Genomic DNA, 15,295 nt, shown 5'->3' with positions numbered 1-15,295 from the left:
TGCAATTGAAGAGAAAAAAAAGAAAAAAGAAGAACAAGGTAAGGAAGTCTACTGCCAATGCGGACACAGCAAGAACTGAGAACTGAAATCAGGAACAGTGGACTTCGGAGAACAATGAGCGCGTGAGAGTTTGTTGGGAACAGAGCATGCGCCTCAGTTCTGTGTTAACATTCTTTTTCGCGTGCGCAAAAAAATCATTCAATAAAAACAATTCTCCATCAATATTTCGGCCCTGGGCCACCATCAGGATTTTTTTTTAAGGGGAAGTATACCCTAAAATCAAATTTTCACCAATTGAAGTCTTCGGGGTGCTGAGTCGAATGGTCTTGGTCCGAGGAAGCTGAGACGCTCCCTTCCTCCTTTATTCCCAATCGAACTCGCCACTTCCACCGAAACTGGGTGACTGCGCCCTACTAGATGGGAATTTGTATGCAAAATGTCACTAAAAGCGCCATTTGGTTATTATAAAAGCACGGATGGCCACGATTGGCCCATATGTAGTAGTCTTGTGGACGCTGAGTGGACTGGCTTTGGTCCGAAAGGGCTGCGATGTAGCGTTCGGCAAGTATTCCCAATCGAACACGGGTGAGTAAGCGGTCACGTGCTCCTGCGTACACCAGTCACCTGGTCACCGTGCCTGCAGGCTACAACTTACAGCCTGCTTGAGCGCATTCCTGTCACTCGAGTTGAACCTTTGAACCTTTGAGTTGAACCTTGGTGTGAAAGTTGTCGCCTGCAGGCACGGTGACCAGGCGACTGGTGTACGCACGAGCACATGATTGACTCACTTGATCGGATTTTTCATTGAACAGCACAGCAGTACCTTTCGAGCACTTTGCAATTATAAAGCTTGTGTTATATTCCGTGAAAACCCCTACACACGCCATTCTCAAATCAAGACAGTGGTTTCTTCGCTGAAAATTACTCATGTCTCAATCAAATTTTCAGCCAGAGGCCATCATCATCAGGTGTTATATTCTGCAAAAAAAACAGTACACATCGGTCGGTCCAACCAGACTGGGAGTGTGTATGAACTGACCCGTGACTGCTCTGCTGTTTTGCTTGTCCTGTTCTGCTTGGGATTAGCTGAAGTTAGCAGCCGAGTGTTGCAGGCCAACCAGTGGTACTATGTGGAAATAAACCGTGATGTGCGGGACTTCAGTGTGGAGGTAAGCAGTTCACCTCCGCCCGGCCGACTAAGAACACTGTCAGTTGATTCTGCATGCCTAAATAGTATGCAGTTATATCTGTCTTTGGGGGCCACTTCACTGTGGAACACAGAACCGGTCTTTCAAAACAGTCTTTCTGCAAACGTCTTAAGTCTGTTTTAAGAGCAAACCGTTGTGAATTAAAGCACCCTGCTATCCAGAATATTTTTGTTGGCCCATGTAGCGCATACATGTACATGTTTGGTTGTGGAGGATGAAGAGTCTACCTACAGTAATTGCTCTTGTCATGTCTTGCACTGTGTGTGTGTGTGTGTGTGTGTGTGCGTGTGTGTGTGTGTGTGCGTGTGTGTGTGTGCGTGTGTGTGTGTGTGTGTGTGTGTGTGTGTGTGTGTGTATGCATATGCATGTATGTGTGTGTATGCATATGTATGTATGTGTGTATGCATATGTATGTGCATGTGTGTGTGTGTGTATGTGTGTGTGTATATGTGTACCCCCCCCCAGGTATCCTCACTTCCCTACGAGAACGACACTGTCATTGTAAATGCCGTAGCCAACGCGGGCACCAGTAGCTCACTGAATCTCAACGACATCCTGCTCATTGGTGGCATCTCTACTGATATTGCAAGTGAGTACCTTGTAATTCACATCAAGGTTAACCCTTTGTGGACGGACTGTACGAGTTTCGATCTAATAAGATCGAAACTTCGTAACTTCGTAACTCCATCGTTTCTTGAGCAAATTCCACAATCGAAGGGTCTACGTGGTAGCGGGAACTCCAAGCTGTCCAATGCAACAATCGCTGAAGAGTTACAATGTCGGACGCCAGAGATATCGCACGCCGTATTCTTACCTCGGCAAATTCAAATTTTTGATCGATCATTTCGCCATTTTGGGGGAAAATCCCTTTTCGTGTGCTCTTTGAGCGACTGAGCACATGATAATGACGTAGCAGGCTGAAGTTTGAATCGTCTCAAACAGATTTGAGCGTTCTGCGATGAAGGAGAGTGGAATGGCGTTGATGGGACGAATTTGCTTGCATATCAGGCTTGGAGACGACTTTGCTGTGTTACCGCGCCTGATTTGTGGCAGCCGGATAATGGAGATTGGTACCCTGACGCAGCTCTCGCCAAGAGTTTTCCAATGAGCCCTTGATTGTGAAAATCAAGTGAAGGACACCAAAGTTATGACATGGAAAAGTTGAAAATTGTACTGACATTTTGTAATTCTGGTGCATACTGTGCTAGTAATCCGTCCATAAAGGGTTAAGACGATGTGATGATTCGGGTTCAGGTTGAGTATGTCATTTCTTGCTGCATTCTCACTCGAACCATGCATGCATGGAGCATAGCCTGTGATAGTGACCATGTGGTGTTGCTATGAGTGCAGTGAGTACCTGACGGCTGCAGAACAACAGAGGTGGTCACAGTGTGCAGGGGTAGTATACAGGGCTGCCGTAGCACCCGGTTAGTCTGACTGAAAAGAATGCCTGACCGGAAATGAACACTGTTGAGCAAAAAAAAAGAAAAAGCAATGGTTCGCTTGAATTGGGCGGGTCAGCTTTTTCGAAACAAGGTTCGCCTTGGTCGGACCGGACGCGTTTTGGCCCTGGAATAGGGGCAAGATGCTACGCAGTGTTTTCTATGTGACCGCATGGTCTCCACTGACTTTGATGATAGTGAAGCGTACCCATCTAACTGTATGTCCTGGTGTTGCTGTGCTGCACTGCTTTTAACCGTTCAGCCGGCCCTTTGCCGCCGCGTGCCCTCGTGCCCCAGGAATCCTTCACCGGTTGCCTGACTCGCCTGCGTCTCAACCAGAGAATGCTGGTGCCGTTCCGCGGCCAGGCCATTGGCCAGTGCGGCGTCGAGAGGCAGTGCGAGCTGAGACCGTGTGCCGACGGCGCAACATGTATCGAGGTTAGTGCAAGACGATGAGGAGTTGTTCTTAGACCAATGATGGAGGTCTTGGCGCACAGTTCCGTTGTTGAGCTTCAAAAAAACTGGACATCCTGTATTGGTGTGTGGGTATGTGAGTAGGGGTATTGGTGGGTGGTGGTGGGAGTAGGGGCATTGGTGGGTGGTGGTGGGAGTGGGGGTATTGGTGTGTGTGGGTGGAAGTGGGGGCATTGGTGTGTGTGGGTGGGAGTAGGGGTATTGGTGTGTGTGGGTGGGAGTGGGGGTGGGAGTGGGGGTATTGTGTGCTCAATAACATCGTTGATGCACAGCAGTAATGGTAACGAAAGACTAGCTTCCAGTCACCAAACATATACAGCAGATGAGAGAGAGAGAGAGAGAGAGAGAGAGAGAGAGAGAGAGAGAGAGCCTGAGAGAGAGAGCCTGAGAGAGAGAGAGAGACAGACAGATAGACAGACAGACAGACAGACAGACAGACAGACAGACAGACAGACAGACAGACAGACAGACAGACAGACAGAGACAGAGACAGAGACACAGAGAGATAGATAGAGTGAGAGTGAGACGGAGACAGAGACAGAGACAGAGACAGAGACAGAGAGAGAAAGAGAGAGAGAGAGGGGGGCATGGAAGGATGATTGCAAATTGAACAAAACAAGAGAAGAGTACATCTCGGGACACTTTGGCCTAGTCTTTCTTCGAGGCACTAATAAACGCACCAGAAGAGAGGCATTGAACTCCCGATCATTCTGTACTCTAGCAGTGGCACTCCTCTCCCGCTCTTCATCTCTCTTCTCTTCGTATTCTCATTTCTCTCTTTCCTTCTTCTCGTAGCGCTCTTGATCCTTTTGCTCCTGATATCGCCGCCTGTCCTCCTCCATTTTTGTTCAAATCCACGCCTTTCTTGCTCTCTTCTAGTCTCTGCTTCAATCACGTCCTTTGGCACTGCAGCATACGCCTCCAAGAAGTGCGACTGGGACTGGGAGGATGTCGACCGGTGCCTCGTTGTTTCACGGCTCGGCTTCTTGCCTGGCTCCTCACCACTCTCCTGGCTTGAATGCTGCCGGGGACGCTTTTGCTGCAGCAACTTCCAGCGGTGTGCCGCCATCCGCGCTATCTATGCCATCCTCATCCGCAATTGCAGTGTCCGCATTGCTCCCTCCTGGCCCAAAAGGCTGATGCTTGACGAAAAGTCTGTGATCATGAGAGCTGGAAATTCCCCCACTCCTTGTAGGCAGCCTACAGTGAGGACCTAGATATGCAAGGAAACAAGTGCAATAATCAGTTCCACAAAAATACGTCCCACTGAAAGTAGGCACATCATAGCCGTTGGCTCAGAACAACACACTTTGTTGGAGGAGAGGAGCTCTGGTGCACATGAATGCAACTTTCTTGTGCGTCAAAAGGCTATATTTTGTATTCATGCTTGCTACAAAATATATCGGAAGAACTTATTATTTCCTGAGCTAGAATTTTTAGTTCCCTTCTCACGATCAATTGAGAAAACAAGACCATAAATTTACCAGACTGGCCCGCATAGTCGGAAGGTGAGAACAGAGCCTCGGACTTCTATAGTACAACTATAAACACCATACCTCCAAATCAAAGTACTCATCAACTGGAGCTCCAGTTTTCGTCTTCGTCCTGAAGGTCTTGTAGATTTTCTTCCCCTTTCGCTTCAAGTTGTCAATCTTAGTCTCGATGTTTGCCCTGGTGACCTCCATCCAGCCTTCAGCTTCAGCTTCTCCAGTCTCGTTGACCCGCATCGCTATCGCTGCGTATTTCTCTTGAGCTGTCAATGTAGAACCTGAAGCGCCAACAAATATCTGGCGCACAAGAGGGATACCGGAAATGGAAACTAGTATTTCGCCATCCGTCTCAATTTGTGCTGCATGCAAACCACCTACGTACCTACACATAGCCCTTCATCACCGCTCGCTACATCTCGTTGCTGAACACGGTTTTCGGCATGATGGTTCTTCGACACAAACACTTTCAACCTCACCAAACACACTTTACTCAAACAAACAGCATTCAAATGACCGCACCAGACCAGCTTTATGGGCAGTAAACCGTTCACAGTGCTCCTCTGCGCGCTGGGCAACTTTTCCTGGAGGAAACGCGCCAGGAACGTCACGTGAGCACTTTGACATGACAACTTTCCCAACTGCCGTGTTTTATCTGTGCGTGTGAATGCGCCCTACCAATGATTGCATGTAAATAGTCCGGGAAGTCAGCGACAGTTCGACACCCTGTATTGGGGTGGGGGTTCTGCTGCTGCTGGACATCCTCTATTGATAGCTTAGCCCAGAGTTACTAGCAGGGCACAGAGCTGCCACTTCGGTTGGAAGAAACCTGAAGGGGTCGACCTCTGGCTAGGGTAGGGGGGGGGGGGGGGGTGATGGGGCGCTTTTAGAAGCCGAAAATTTTTTTAAAAGAACTCCAAGGGCTCAAAGCAACAGATTAGGGCACTTTCGTGAACAATGCAAGTGAGATGGTGAAGCAGTCTTTTGGTCGGATTGTCGGAACGACCTGGAAAGATTGGAGCGTTTCTGAAAAATCGGACCGAGTGGCAACCCTGTACTAGTAGTACCAGCATGAGTACCTGGTAACTCAGTCATTCATTCATTTAGAATTCATTTGCCAATATTCCATGCCTAACTGGGCCATTATAGGGAGAATCCAATATACCACACCATCACATTGCGTTCTTGGCCGATCCAAACTCTGCACTCACATCACCATCACCACAGCAAGGACAATTCCGGTGTATGGATTGATATTGACAATGACCCTCCAGACAGCTGTTTCGCTACGTCTTCTTCTCAAATTATAGGGAGAGTTTCATAAAAGGGTTGTGGGGGTGGGGTGGGGGTAGTAACACACACAAAAAGTACTAGTCAGCACCACACACACATGGGAATTGCTTTGGTCCATGCTATTTTGCTTGGTGTTCCTTTGTCTTGTTGCATCCGTAGGACGCTGGAATGTTCACCTGCGTGTGTCCTCCGTCCATGACCGGGCCGTTCTGTAACATCACCAACGACGCCTGCCTGTCGGGACCGTGCACCCAGGGCGCAACGTGTGTGGCTGGAATGAACGACACGTTTGAGTGTGAATGCCCGCTGGGCTTCATGGGCCTGACCTGCTCTATACGTAAGCACACCTGTACCTAATAGCCAGACAAGAGTGCAGCGTGTCCACAGCCACACAAGAGTATACTTTTCACAGCCAGACAAGAGTATATTTTTCACAGCCAGACAAGAATATAATTTTCACAGCCATACGAGAGTGTAATATTCACAGCCTGTCGAGAGTACAATTTTCACAGCCAGACAAGAATATAATTTCACAGCCAGACAATAGTACTGTATATCACCTTATTTTCGGTGTTGTAAAATTTCGGTAAAAGCCAACCCCTGACCTTTCGGTGTAAGGATAAATTCGGTATGCATGGCACCAAAAAAAAAAAAAAAAAAAAAAAAAAAAAAAAACGCTCTTGCACTAATATCTCCCCCAAGGCCAAAAGGCTCCACATATGCATACATGTTATGTATGTACAATGTACTACCGGTATACCAGTATACAAGTAAGTTACAACTACACACGTAGTTGATTTTTTTAATTTGACAGTGATTTTCATGATTTTTACATATTTTGGTATTTCGGAAAATTTAGGTGTAATGTTAACCCTTTATGTACTGAAAAAATTGTACACAGACTGAATTTGATCTCGACTCACCTCAAATTCTATAATTATCTGGTTCATAACTTTAGTCTCCTTTTGACGATTTTTCAATCTTGGGCTTCCTGGAAAGCTCGTCGCAAGAGGAACACATTGAGCCCACGCTTGCCACCACGAAGGTCAAAACGCCAGCGCTACAGCCCAGCGTCTTAGCTGCAACGCCAATATTCCGACAGAAGTCGTCTTGCATCAGCCATTTCGCTCTCCTTGCTCGTAACAACTAACTGTTACTTCAAAAAAATTCACAAACTTCCATGAGTCCGTTTACCATTTTGAACGTGTTTCTACGTCACTGCATGCTCAGAATGGAAATCCCTCATTCAAATTTGCGCGAGCGGCTATTGAGCGACATTTGCCGCGATTCGACTTTCGAGCTTCGTACCTCTGGAACCACACATCGGAGCGCTTCCGCGATAGTTTCAATGGACAGCTGGGAGTTTTCTCTTTGACCTACATATTTTAGTTTTCGGATATAACCCAGGAACGACTGAGGTACGATCGATTGAAATTTTGAAAAGTTTCGATCCCAGGGGATCGAAAGTTGTACAGTCCGTACACAAAGGGTTAAATTAGGTGATCCAGGACCAGTGCCAAAGTTACCGAAATTTAAATTACACCGAAATAAAGGTGTTATACAGTATATTTTTCACAGCCAGACAAGAGTGTAACGTGTAAACAGGCAAATAAGAGTGTAAACGTGTCTATCGTTTATCCCACTCGTTACTTGGTTTTAGATGTTGTAGCTCGGCTTCATAAATTGGAGCTTCTTGTCGACCGTGGACATGAGCAGTTCCACATCATTGTTGGCCTAACACTCATGCACACACATACACATGCACGTATAAAAATGCATGCGCAAATGCACACATACACACACACACACACACACACACACACACACACACACACACACACACCATGTACCATGTATACGCCCGTCGCAAGAAAAGCACGCAAATCTGCAAATGCACTGGATGTGCACCCACAGATTTTCTCTTATAGCAACGATGGCGAACAAGATCTGAATGAGACAGATCAAGACTTGCGCCAGATAACTGTCTAATTCACACAACTGGCGAAGCCATGTGAATCGACCACCAATGCACACCTGGTCTACACCACACGGAGTACATCGGCATAAAACGGCCAAGACAGTTACCTATGCACACCCTACACTTGCTGGGGTAACCAGTATAGACAGCACGCTGCTTTGATAGAAGCAGACACTAGATGCACTGGTACTTTGAAGTGAAATTGCACACACACACACACACACACACACACACACACACACACACACACACACACACACACACACACACACACACACACACACACACACACACACACACCACACACACACACCACACACACCACACACACACACACACACACACACACACACACACACACACACACACACACACACACACACTTGTACGCACGCATGCGCGCAGACACACACATACACGCAGACACACACACACACACACACACACACACACACACACACACACACACACACACACACACACACATACACGCAGACACACATACACACAAAAAGACACACACATACAAACACACGCACATTCCAATGCACGCATGTGCGCATGAATGGCGTGCTCGATATGTATGAAACATGAAGATGAATATGCCGAGGTGTAGCAGTATGCGACAGGAAAAGAGCATGCCACTTTTCTACCAAATTGGTGTACACCATTCTTTTTCTTGTGTGATTTCTTGTGCTTTTAGCTATCACATTGACCTACCCTGAGTTCGCTCGGAGTAATTTCGGATTCAATTCTTATCTGCGCTTGGACGTGCTGCCAGACCCATTGCGTAACATCTTTAGAAACGATATCAGAGTAAGTTAGCCAAGCACATGCACGTACACATACCACCCTGCACACACACACACACACACACACACGGACACGCACACACACACACACACACACACACACACACACACACACACACACACACACACGCGCGCACACACACACCTCAGACCTCAGACATGCCCATCGCGGAAGCAGTGATAGCGAACAGCTATGATAGACATACCGGTAGCAACTTGTGCTGGGATTACACCATTCAACAGCTTGCAAGGCTGATGAATTGACCGCCACTAATTTTTAGCCTGGTACCCACCACACAGCTGTCCACACACGGACACACACACACACACACACACACACACACTCAATTTCAACATAGTTGTATGTGTGTGCACATGTGTGTTCACGTGCATGTCTGTTTGCGCCGACGCAGATCGTGTTCCGTGCCACCGAGCCCGATGGCGTGCTTCTCATCCAGGAGAATGAGCAGGACCCGCTTGGCGACTTTGTCTCACTCAGCCTTGTCAACTGGCAGGTCAACTTCAGAGTAGCACTCGGTGGTGGATCAACGCTCAATATTTTGAGTACGAACCAAGTGCTGCCTGGTAACTGGACAACCGTTGTTGCCACGAGGAATATTCGTGATGGTGAGTAGTTTGTGTGCGTTAGTGCTCAACTCACCAGATGTGAGGCGGACGTGTGTATAGCATTGAGAACATGGGATTCTGGTGTGTCTGTGTTCTCTTGGCCCGGGCCGTGTGTGTGTGTGTGTGTGTGTGTGTGTGTGTGTGTGTGTGTGTGTGTGTGTGTGTGCTCCCGTCGAGCGCCCTGATGGATAGCACAAATCCGAGTCTGCCCCTTTGGGGGTCACATAGCCGGACACGGCAGTGGTACAAGGAAGGAAGGAAGGAAGGTGTGTGTGTGTATGTATGTGTGTATGCGTGTGTGTGTGTGTGTGTGTGTATGACTAAACCGTGTCACTGCACTGCGGTTGTTTTCTTCAGGCTCGATCGAGTTCAATGGCGTCACGACATCTGGCACTACCCTTGGGATCAGCGGGGCAGTAAACAGCTTGGTACCGGCCGTCTACATCGGTGGACATCCGACTATTGTGGGGCGGCCGGCACGAGTTGGCTCAACCCGCGGTCTGGTTGGCTGTGTCCGTTTCCTCTTCTTTGATCGAACGGTAAGGCCAGGCAGTGCAGGGGCGTGCACGGGAGCCGAGGGGAGCCCCCCCCCGGCAATTTTCTGCAATTTGTTTGCAACCTTTCTTGAATTTTAGAGCATATTTGCATACATTACAAATGCAATTACCCAGATTGAAATGTTTGGGGGGTGCACGTGCCCCCGTGCCCATCGCCGAGCACGCGCCTGCAGTGGAGCAGCATGAACGTGCTCAAGGGCTTGTTATGAGGAGCCTATGGTTGAAGTTTGTCTAGCAATGAGAGTTATTATCCAGCCGCTAGGTTTGACCAATTTTGATTCCCAAGCAGGCGTTTTGTCCGATCTGTTCATAGCTTTGGTCCCTGCATAGAATTTCAAAATCGTGGGCTTCGTGGAGAGCTCTCGGCATGTATTGTTATATGCACGTAACCAAGGTTATTGCTATATGCACGTAACCAAGGTTTCCAGATTTGTCTATTAACACCTTTTTAAATTGTTTTGACTTACAGAGATATGAATTGAGCTCGATCATCAACAGCACCGGTGCCAATGTGCTGGAATGCAATGCAGAGTTCTGCGATCCAGTGTGCCTCAACAACGGAACGTGTGTGGATCTCGACGACGATGGAACATTCGAATGCCAGTGCCTACCCAATTTCTTTGGCACACAGTGCGAAACGTTCTCGCAGAATCCTTGTCTGGAGGTAAGCTAAGCAGAGGCCATGTTGGTGGGGTGCATCTGTCATATTTAGACCAGCTAATACCAGGATGGTGATGGTCCCACGTATGCCTTGTACGGGGTGTTAAATGCTGCAATTCGAATCGTGGAGTATCGCAATGTATGTAACGGTGCTGTGTAGTTTTACCGTGAACATTGAAGTTCAACAGCAATGGAGCCTGTCGGAAAACATAGCCGCATGTTACCTCCTATGAACAGACAACAGTACTGTTAAGTAGGAGTTGACGTGATTGATGATAAAACATGCATTGAATGATAAAACACAATGGTTGCCTCTTTGCTTTGTCATATCACAACCATTCAACGCGGTGAACCCCTCGATAGGCGATTTGCCTTTGGGTCATCCTAATAAAGTAGTTATTATAACAAACACTGGTTTGCACTGTGCACACTTGTCAGTTCCTTTCAGTTGGCAGCAGTTGTATGCAGACTGTCCCCAGCATCATACACTGAGTATGCGATGCTCTGGAATGTTGCAAGTCGGTTTTGCCACAAAGCAGACAGCTTGGCTCTTTGGCCTGCTATCAAGCAGAAGAACTGGTTTCAGTGGTACATGTACAGGTTTCAGTGGTACATGTACATTATTGTATGTTCTAGTCATGACAATGGACATTTATATAAGTCAGAACTCCACCTAGCAGAAGGGGGACCTTTTAAGAATAGCCATAACTGCTGTGTAGCATGATTCAGTGGCTGCCTGAATACTGATATCCTCACGTGTGCCTGTTTGCTATCCTGCTTTGCCGTAGACCACTGCCAACGCGAGCCGCCTGTTCTGCAACGTGCAAAGCCAATGCTGTCTGGACCCAGTGTCCGTCATGCCATCCTGCGTGTGTCCACCAACTGCCAGCGGACCATTCTGTGCCATGGGTAAGACAATGCTGTCACCTGTATCTGTCACCTGTATCTGTACCAGTTTCAATGGGCGCTCTATCGGCATTCAGACAAGCAGCCTGCATGTTATTTGTATTTACTTATTTAAAGGATACCCGAAAGGCTAGAGCCTATCGAGGGGGTTTCCACAGTAAAAATAAAATAATAATTTGATAGCAGTTATGCCCTGAGTGGAGAAGAAATACAGTAAGAGTCAAGTTATACCGTTACAAAGAAACTGATACTTATCGGATGTACAACGATAGAGCTGCATGGGAAACAGGAGGTACATGCCGCTGCCATTCCAGAAATCGCTGGCTCCGATATGACGGAAAAACATGCAGACATCTGCAACAAGAACCAGTAGTGTACAAAGCAGAACCTAAGATACCATTTATAGAGTTGATGATATGCACTCACTTCCAATGCGTGCTTTTAAGGTAATACGTATATCAGTGTTATTGTTAGATACCTCATGCCACCATCGGTACTGTGTGTGCTCGTCCTCCGTGTTCACAGCGAATCCCTTCACCATACCTAGCTTCGGAGGCAACAGCTTCCTTGCTGTCCAAACACCAGGGTAAGTGCAAAGCCAGCTCAGCCTGAATCATGTGTGCGATTTTCATGCTACATGGTTTGAGTACTTGAAAAATGGGTTTGGGGTGATAGCACATTCTGATCACAGTCTTGACTTTTGAGAGTGCGAACTATGCTGAAGGGGAAACAGTGCTGAAGGGGGAACAATGCTGAAGGGGGAACGATGCTGAAGGGGGAACAAGGCTGAAGGGGGAACAATGCTGAACAATGAGCTATTGCACAGAGACACACTTCTCATGCATCCAACCATTTTGAAACACACTGTAGACAGAGTGCCTCGGTAGTAGTGCTATTTTTTTAGACGTCTTCAGGCTGCTGGACTTGTTATTGATCTGTAAATGGAAGGAGTGGATGGACACATCCATTCCAAAAACTCTGAAAATCTCAGCTAGTTTCAGTAAACAGTGTCTCGGCAACTTGGCCATCATCTTCATGTTGATGAACAAGCCCATGATACCATAAACATCCCACACAGCCACCTGGGCATGATGGCGTCTGGATCTTGAACAGTGCATTGTTGATCCCAGTGGACTCACATGCTGGCATACCTTCCATAATTGGCAATGCGCAATCGGCTTATTCGGATTATCGATCCGTTGACTGGAAGCGTTCAATGTCCTTGTAGATGTGCTAGATTAGTAACACACGAGTCACAGAGTAGCACGCGTCTGGATTGCTGTTACTAATAGCTTCATGCCAGATCGGGCAATCTTCAGACAACTGATAACAGTGATGCACAGCTAGTATGGTATTTATACAGTGGCATAGGAGGGAATCCGTGACGGTTTGAGGTCTGGTGGACGTGAAAAGTCCTGGAGGGAAAATGTGCCAAACTCCCATAGTCAGTGAGTGAGAAAAGAGAAGAAAATATATGATATGACGGCAGGAAGGCAAGCAAGGCTGTGTGAAAGAATGATAATGTGGCTTGCCTGCAATCACAATCATGCAGGTGTCATGACCCAGACTCGACTCGTCGTGAAAGCGACCACGCAATGAGATTCAGCAGCCAAAAGCTGGGCTCCGAAATATTCTAGAGTTCTGTAAGAACCATGATTAGTCCCGCGAAGGATTTGGCACTTTCGTTAGTTGAGCAATCATGGCTTACAACTCGTGGCCTCGAGTCACAAGTGTTGTCGTACGGCGGCTACACCTTCAGTACAAGTCGTCAGCATTGTACTCACTACACTGTTGAGCTTGAGGGGACCCTGCTTAGTCCTGCAAGGGAGCTGATACCTTTGTTAGTCGAGCAAGCATGGCACCTCTTCTCGCGTCGTACGACGTAAAGGGTCCTGCAAGTGCTTCGCGCACTGCGGACTCCGTTATCCCTTTTTGGGAGAGGTCACGGCTTGACCGTGAAGCACCCTACGGGGTAATGAGAGGGAAGAGCCTACGGGCAGGAGATGAAGGGTGACCAACGACCAAGGCAGCGTACGGAGGCGGCGTGCTCTAGCTGCAGCAACTTCCGACAGCATACTCCAGGCCCCGTCGCACGAAGAGCCTCGGAGTCCTTTCATGTAATGTGGGTGAGCGAGCTCCCCGTATTGATTGATCATTCTTTGTACTATATTCTAGTTTGGCTGATTGCACATATTGCACCACTGTTTGTAATATAGAAATAATCCTTACGCATTCTTGCCACTGTATACTTTTGATCACATAATGTAGCATATATAAGGAGCTGTTTTGCTAACATTCATCCTCGATCCTCGGGGAGCTCACTACTCCTCTCGATTCTGAGAGAGTCACTCCGACTCTCTCCTGCTTTGGTCTTTTGACTCTACACACTTGATCTTTCGATCTAGTACTGCAATGGTTCAAATAAACACTGTTCAAGTGGAATTAGAAACCTGTCGTTCTATGTGAGCTAGCAACTTGGATGGCGACTATATTGGTCGTCTACCTGGGTAGCCACTAGACTGATCTAAGCCAAGTCACAAACCCGCCAAGCGCGGCCATGACACAGGTGCAACATGCCGCACACTTTGGTAAGCGCTTCAAATAAGTTGGAGGAGGTGTGTTACTGCTCTGCTTCTGCATCGAGCACTCTATCGAACCGGAGGACTGCGCTCTCTGTTCGAGATTACATAATGATCATAAGTTTAAACAAGCCGGCAATCCTATGGCCCTTGCTCGACCATCATCACATGTCCATGTGTATATCTTTCTGCAGTGTTCCAGTGGATCAGGATATCATACAACTCAACTTCACCACCCGGGTGAATAACTCTCTGGTGCTGCATCGCTTATTGGGTTTGGGAGGGGATTTCCTGCTGCTCGGTATCACTGAAGAAGGCCTCCTGGAATTTGTGTAAGGCATCATAATACGGATCATATAGCCATGTACATGGCAACACCCTCCCCACAAGTATACACTATATTGTCTGTCTGTCTGTCTGTCTGTCTATCTATCTATCTGTCTGTCTGGCTGTCTGTCTCTCTGTCTGTCTCTCTGTCTGTCTATCTGTCCGCCTGCGTGTCTTCCTGCCCTCCCGCCCGTCCACCCGCCCGCAGGCTGGCATGTCTGTGCTGTCCGTTGGGCACATCTTGTGTCCATCTAAATGCTATACAGTCTACACGCTAGAAGAGTTTGGTACCTGCTGACACCACAATCCAATGCAGTAGAACTAACAGTGTTACCAAGTGCCCTCTACCCCCATGCGTACTGCCCAGTGCCATTTTGCAGAATTTTTCAGGGTTTTCCGTACTCGTTTTTCAGGTCAACAATTTCACTGATTTAGTGTAATTTGGAAGAAAAAAACGATACTGTACAACTTTTCCAGCCACAGAGTTCACTTGCGAAGCCTACGAATTCAGTACAATTTTCAACTTCACCAGGTCATAACTTTGGTCTATATTTCTGGAATCCAATATCGTAACGCTTTCGTGAGTGTTGCATTGGACAGCTTGGAGTTTTGGCTGCCACGTAGATTGTTGAATTGGCACAAGAGACGATGGAGTTACGAAGGTTTTAGCAATTGATCATATACATGATCGTTTGCGGGATATCCGATTGAAATCCGTACTGCGGACCAAACTTCTTTTTTCCGTAAAAATACGGACAAATACGGGCGATTGGCAACACTGAACTAAGGAACATCCAACTCCATGCATCACACAGTGGTGATGTGAAGATGAAGAGAGCACCGTGATCCGTGCAGTTGGGAGCATTGAGGAAGAAGATGCACTTGCCTTCCTCGGCACTACAGCATGCGCTTACACTAATGTGTCCTTCTGGCAGTGGTGTGGCA

The 15,295-nt window shown here is 47.5% G+C and overlaps 1 protein-coding gene across 1 annotated transcript in view; it reads left to right on the top strand.

The window, feature by feature from the left end:
• The window catches only part of LOC135822532 (protein eyes shut homolog), a 53,686-nt gene that overhangs the window by 36,033 nt on the left and 2,358 nt on the right, over positions 1–15,295 (top strand). The window contains exons 23-33 of the mRNA XM_065335321.1: positions 1,087–1,169; positions 1,674–1,797; positions 2,913–3,088; positions 6,064–6,241; positions 8,586–8,698; positions 9,108–9,321; positions 9,679–9,860; positions 10,348–10,542; positions 11,327–11,447; positions 11,970–12,030; positions 14,218–14,355. Coding sequence (XP_065191393.1) covers positions 1,087–1,169; positions 1,674–1,797; positions 2,913–3,088; positions 6,064–6,241; positions 8,586–8,698; positions 9,108–9,321; positions 9,679–9,860; positions 10,348–10,542; positions 11,327–11,447; positions 11,970–12,030; positions 14,218–14,355 — 1,585 coding nt within the window. The remainder of the gene's footprint in view (positions 1–1,086; positions 1,170–1,673; positions 1,798–2,912; positions 3,089–6,063; positions 6,242–8,585; positions 8,699–9,107; positions 9,322–9,678; positions 9,861–10,347; positions 10,543–11,326; positions 11,448–11,969; positions 12,031–14,217; positions 14,356–15,295) is intronic.

This window comes from Sycon ciliatum, chromosome 8, assembly GCF_964019385.1.
Source record: "Sycon ciliatum chromosome 8, ocSycCili1.1, whole genome shotgun sequence".
Lineage (NCBI taxonomy): Eukaryota > Metazoa > Porifera > Calcarea > Leucosolenida > Sycettidae > Sycon > Sycon ciliatum.
This window is presented reverse-complemented; position numbering and strand designations above follow the sequence as displayed.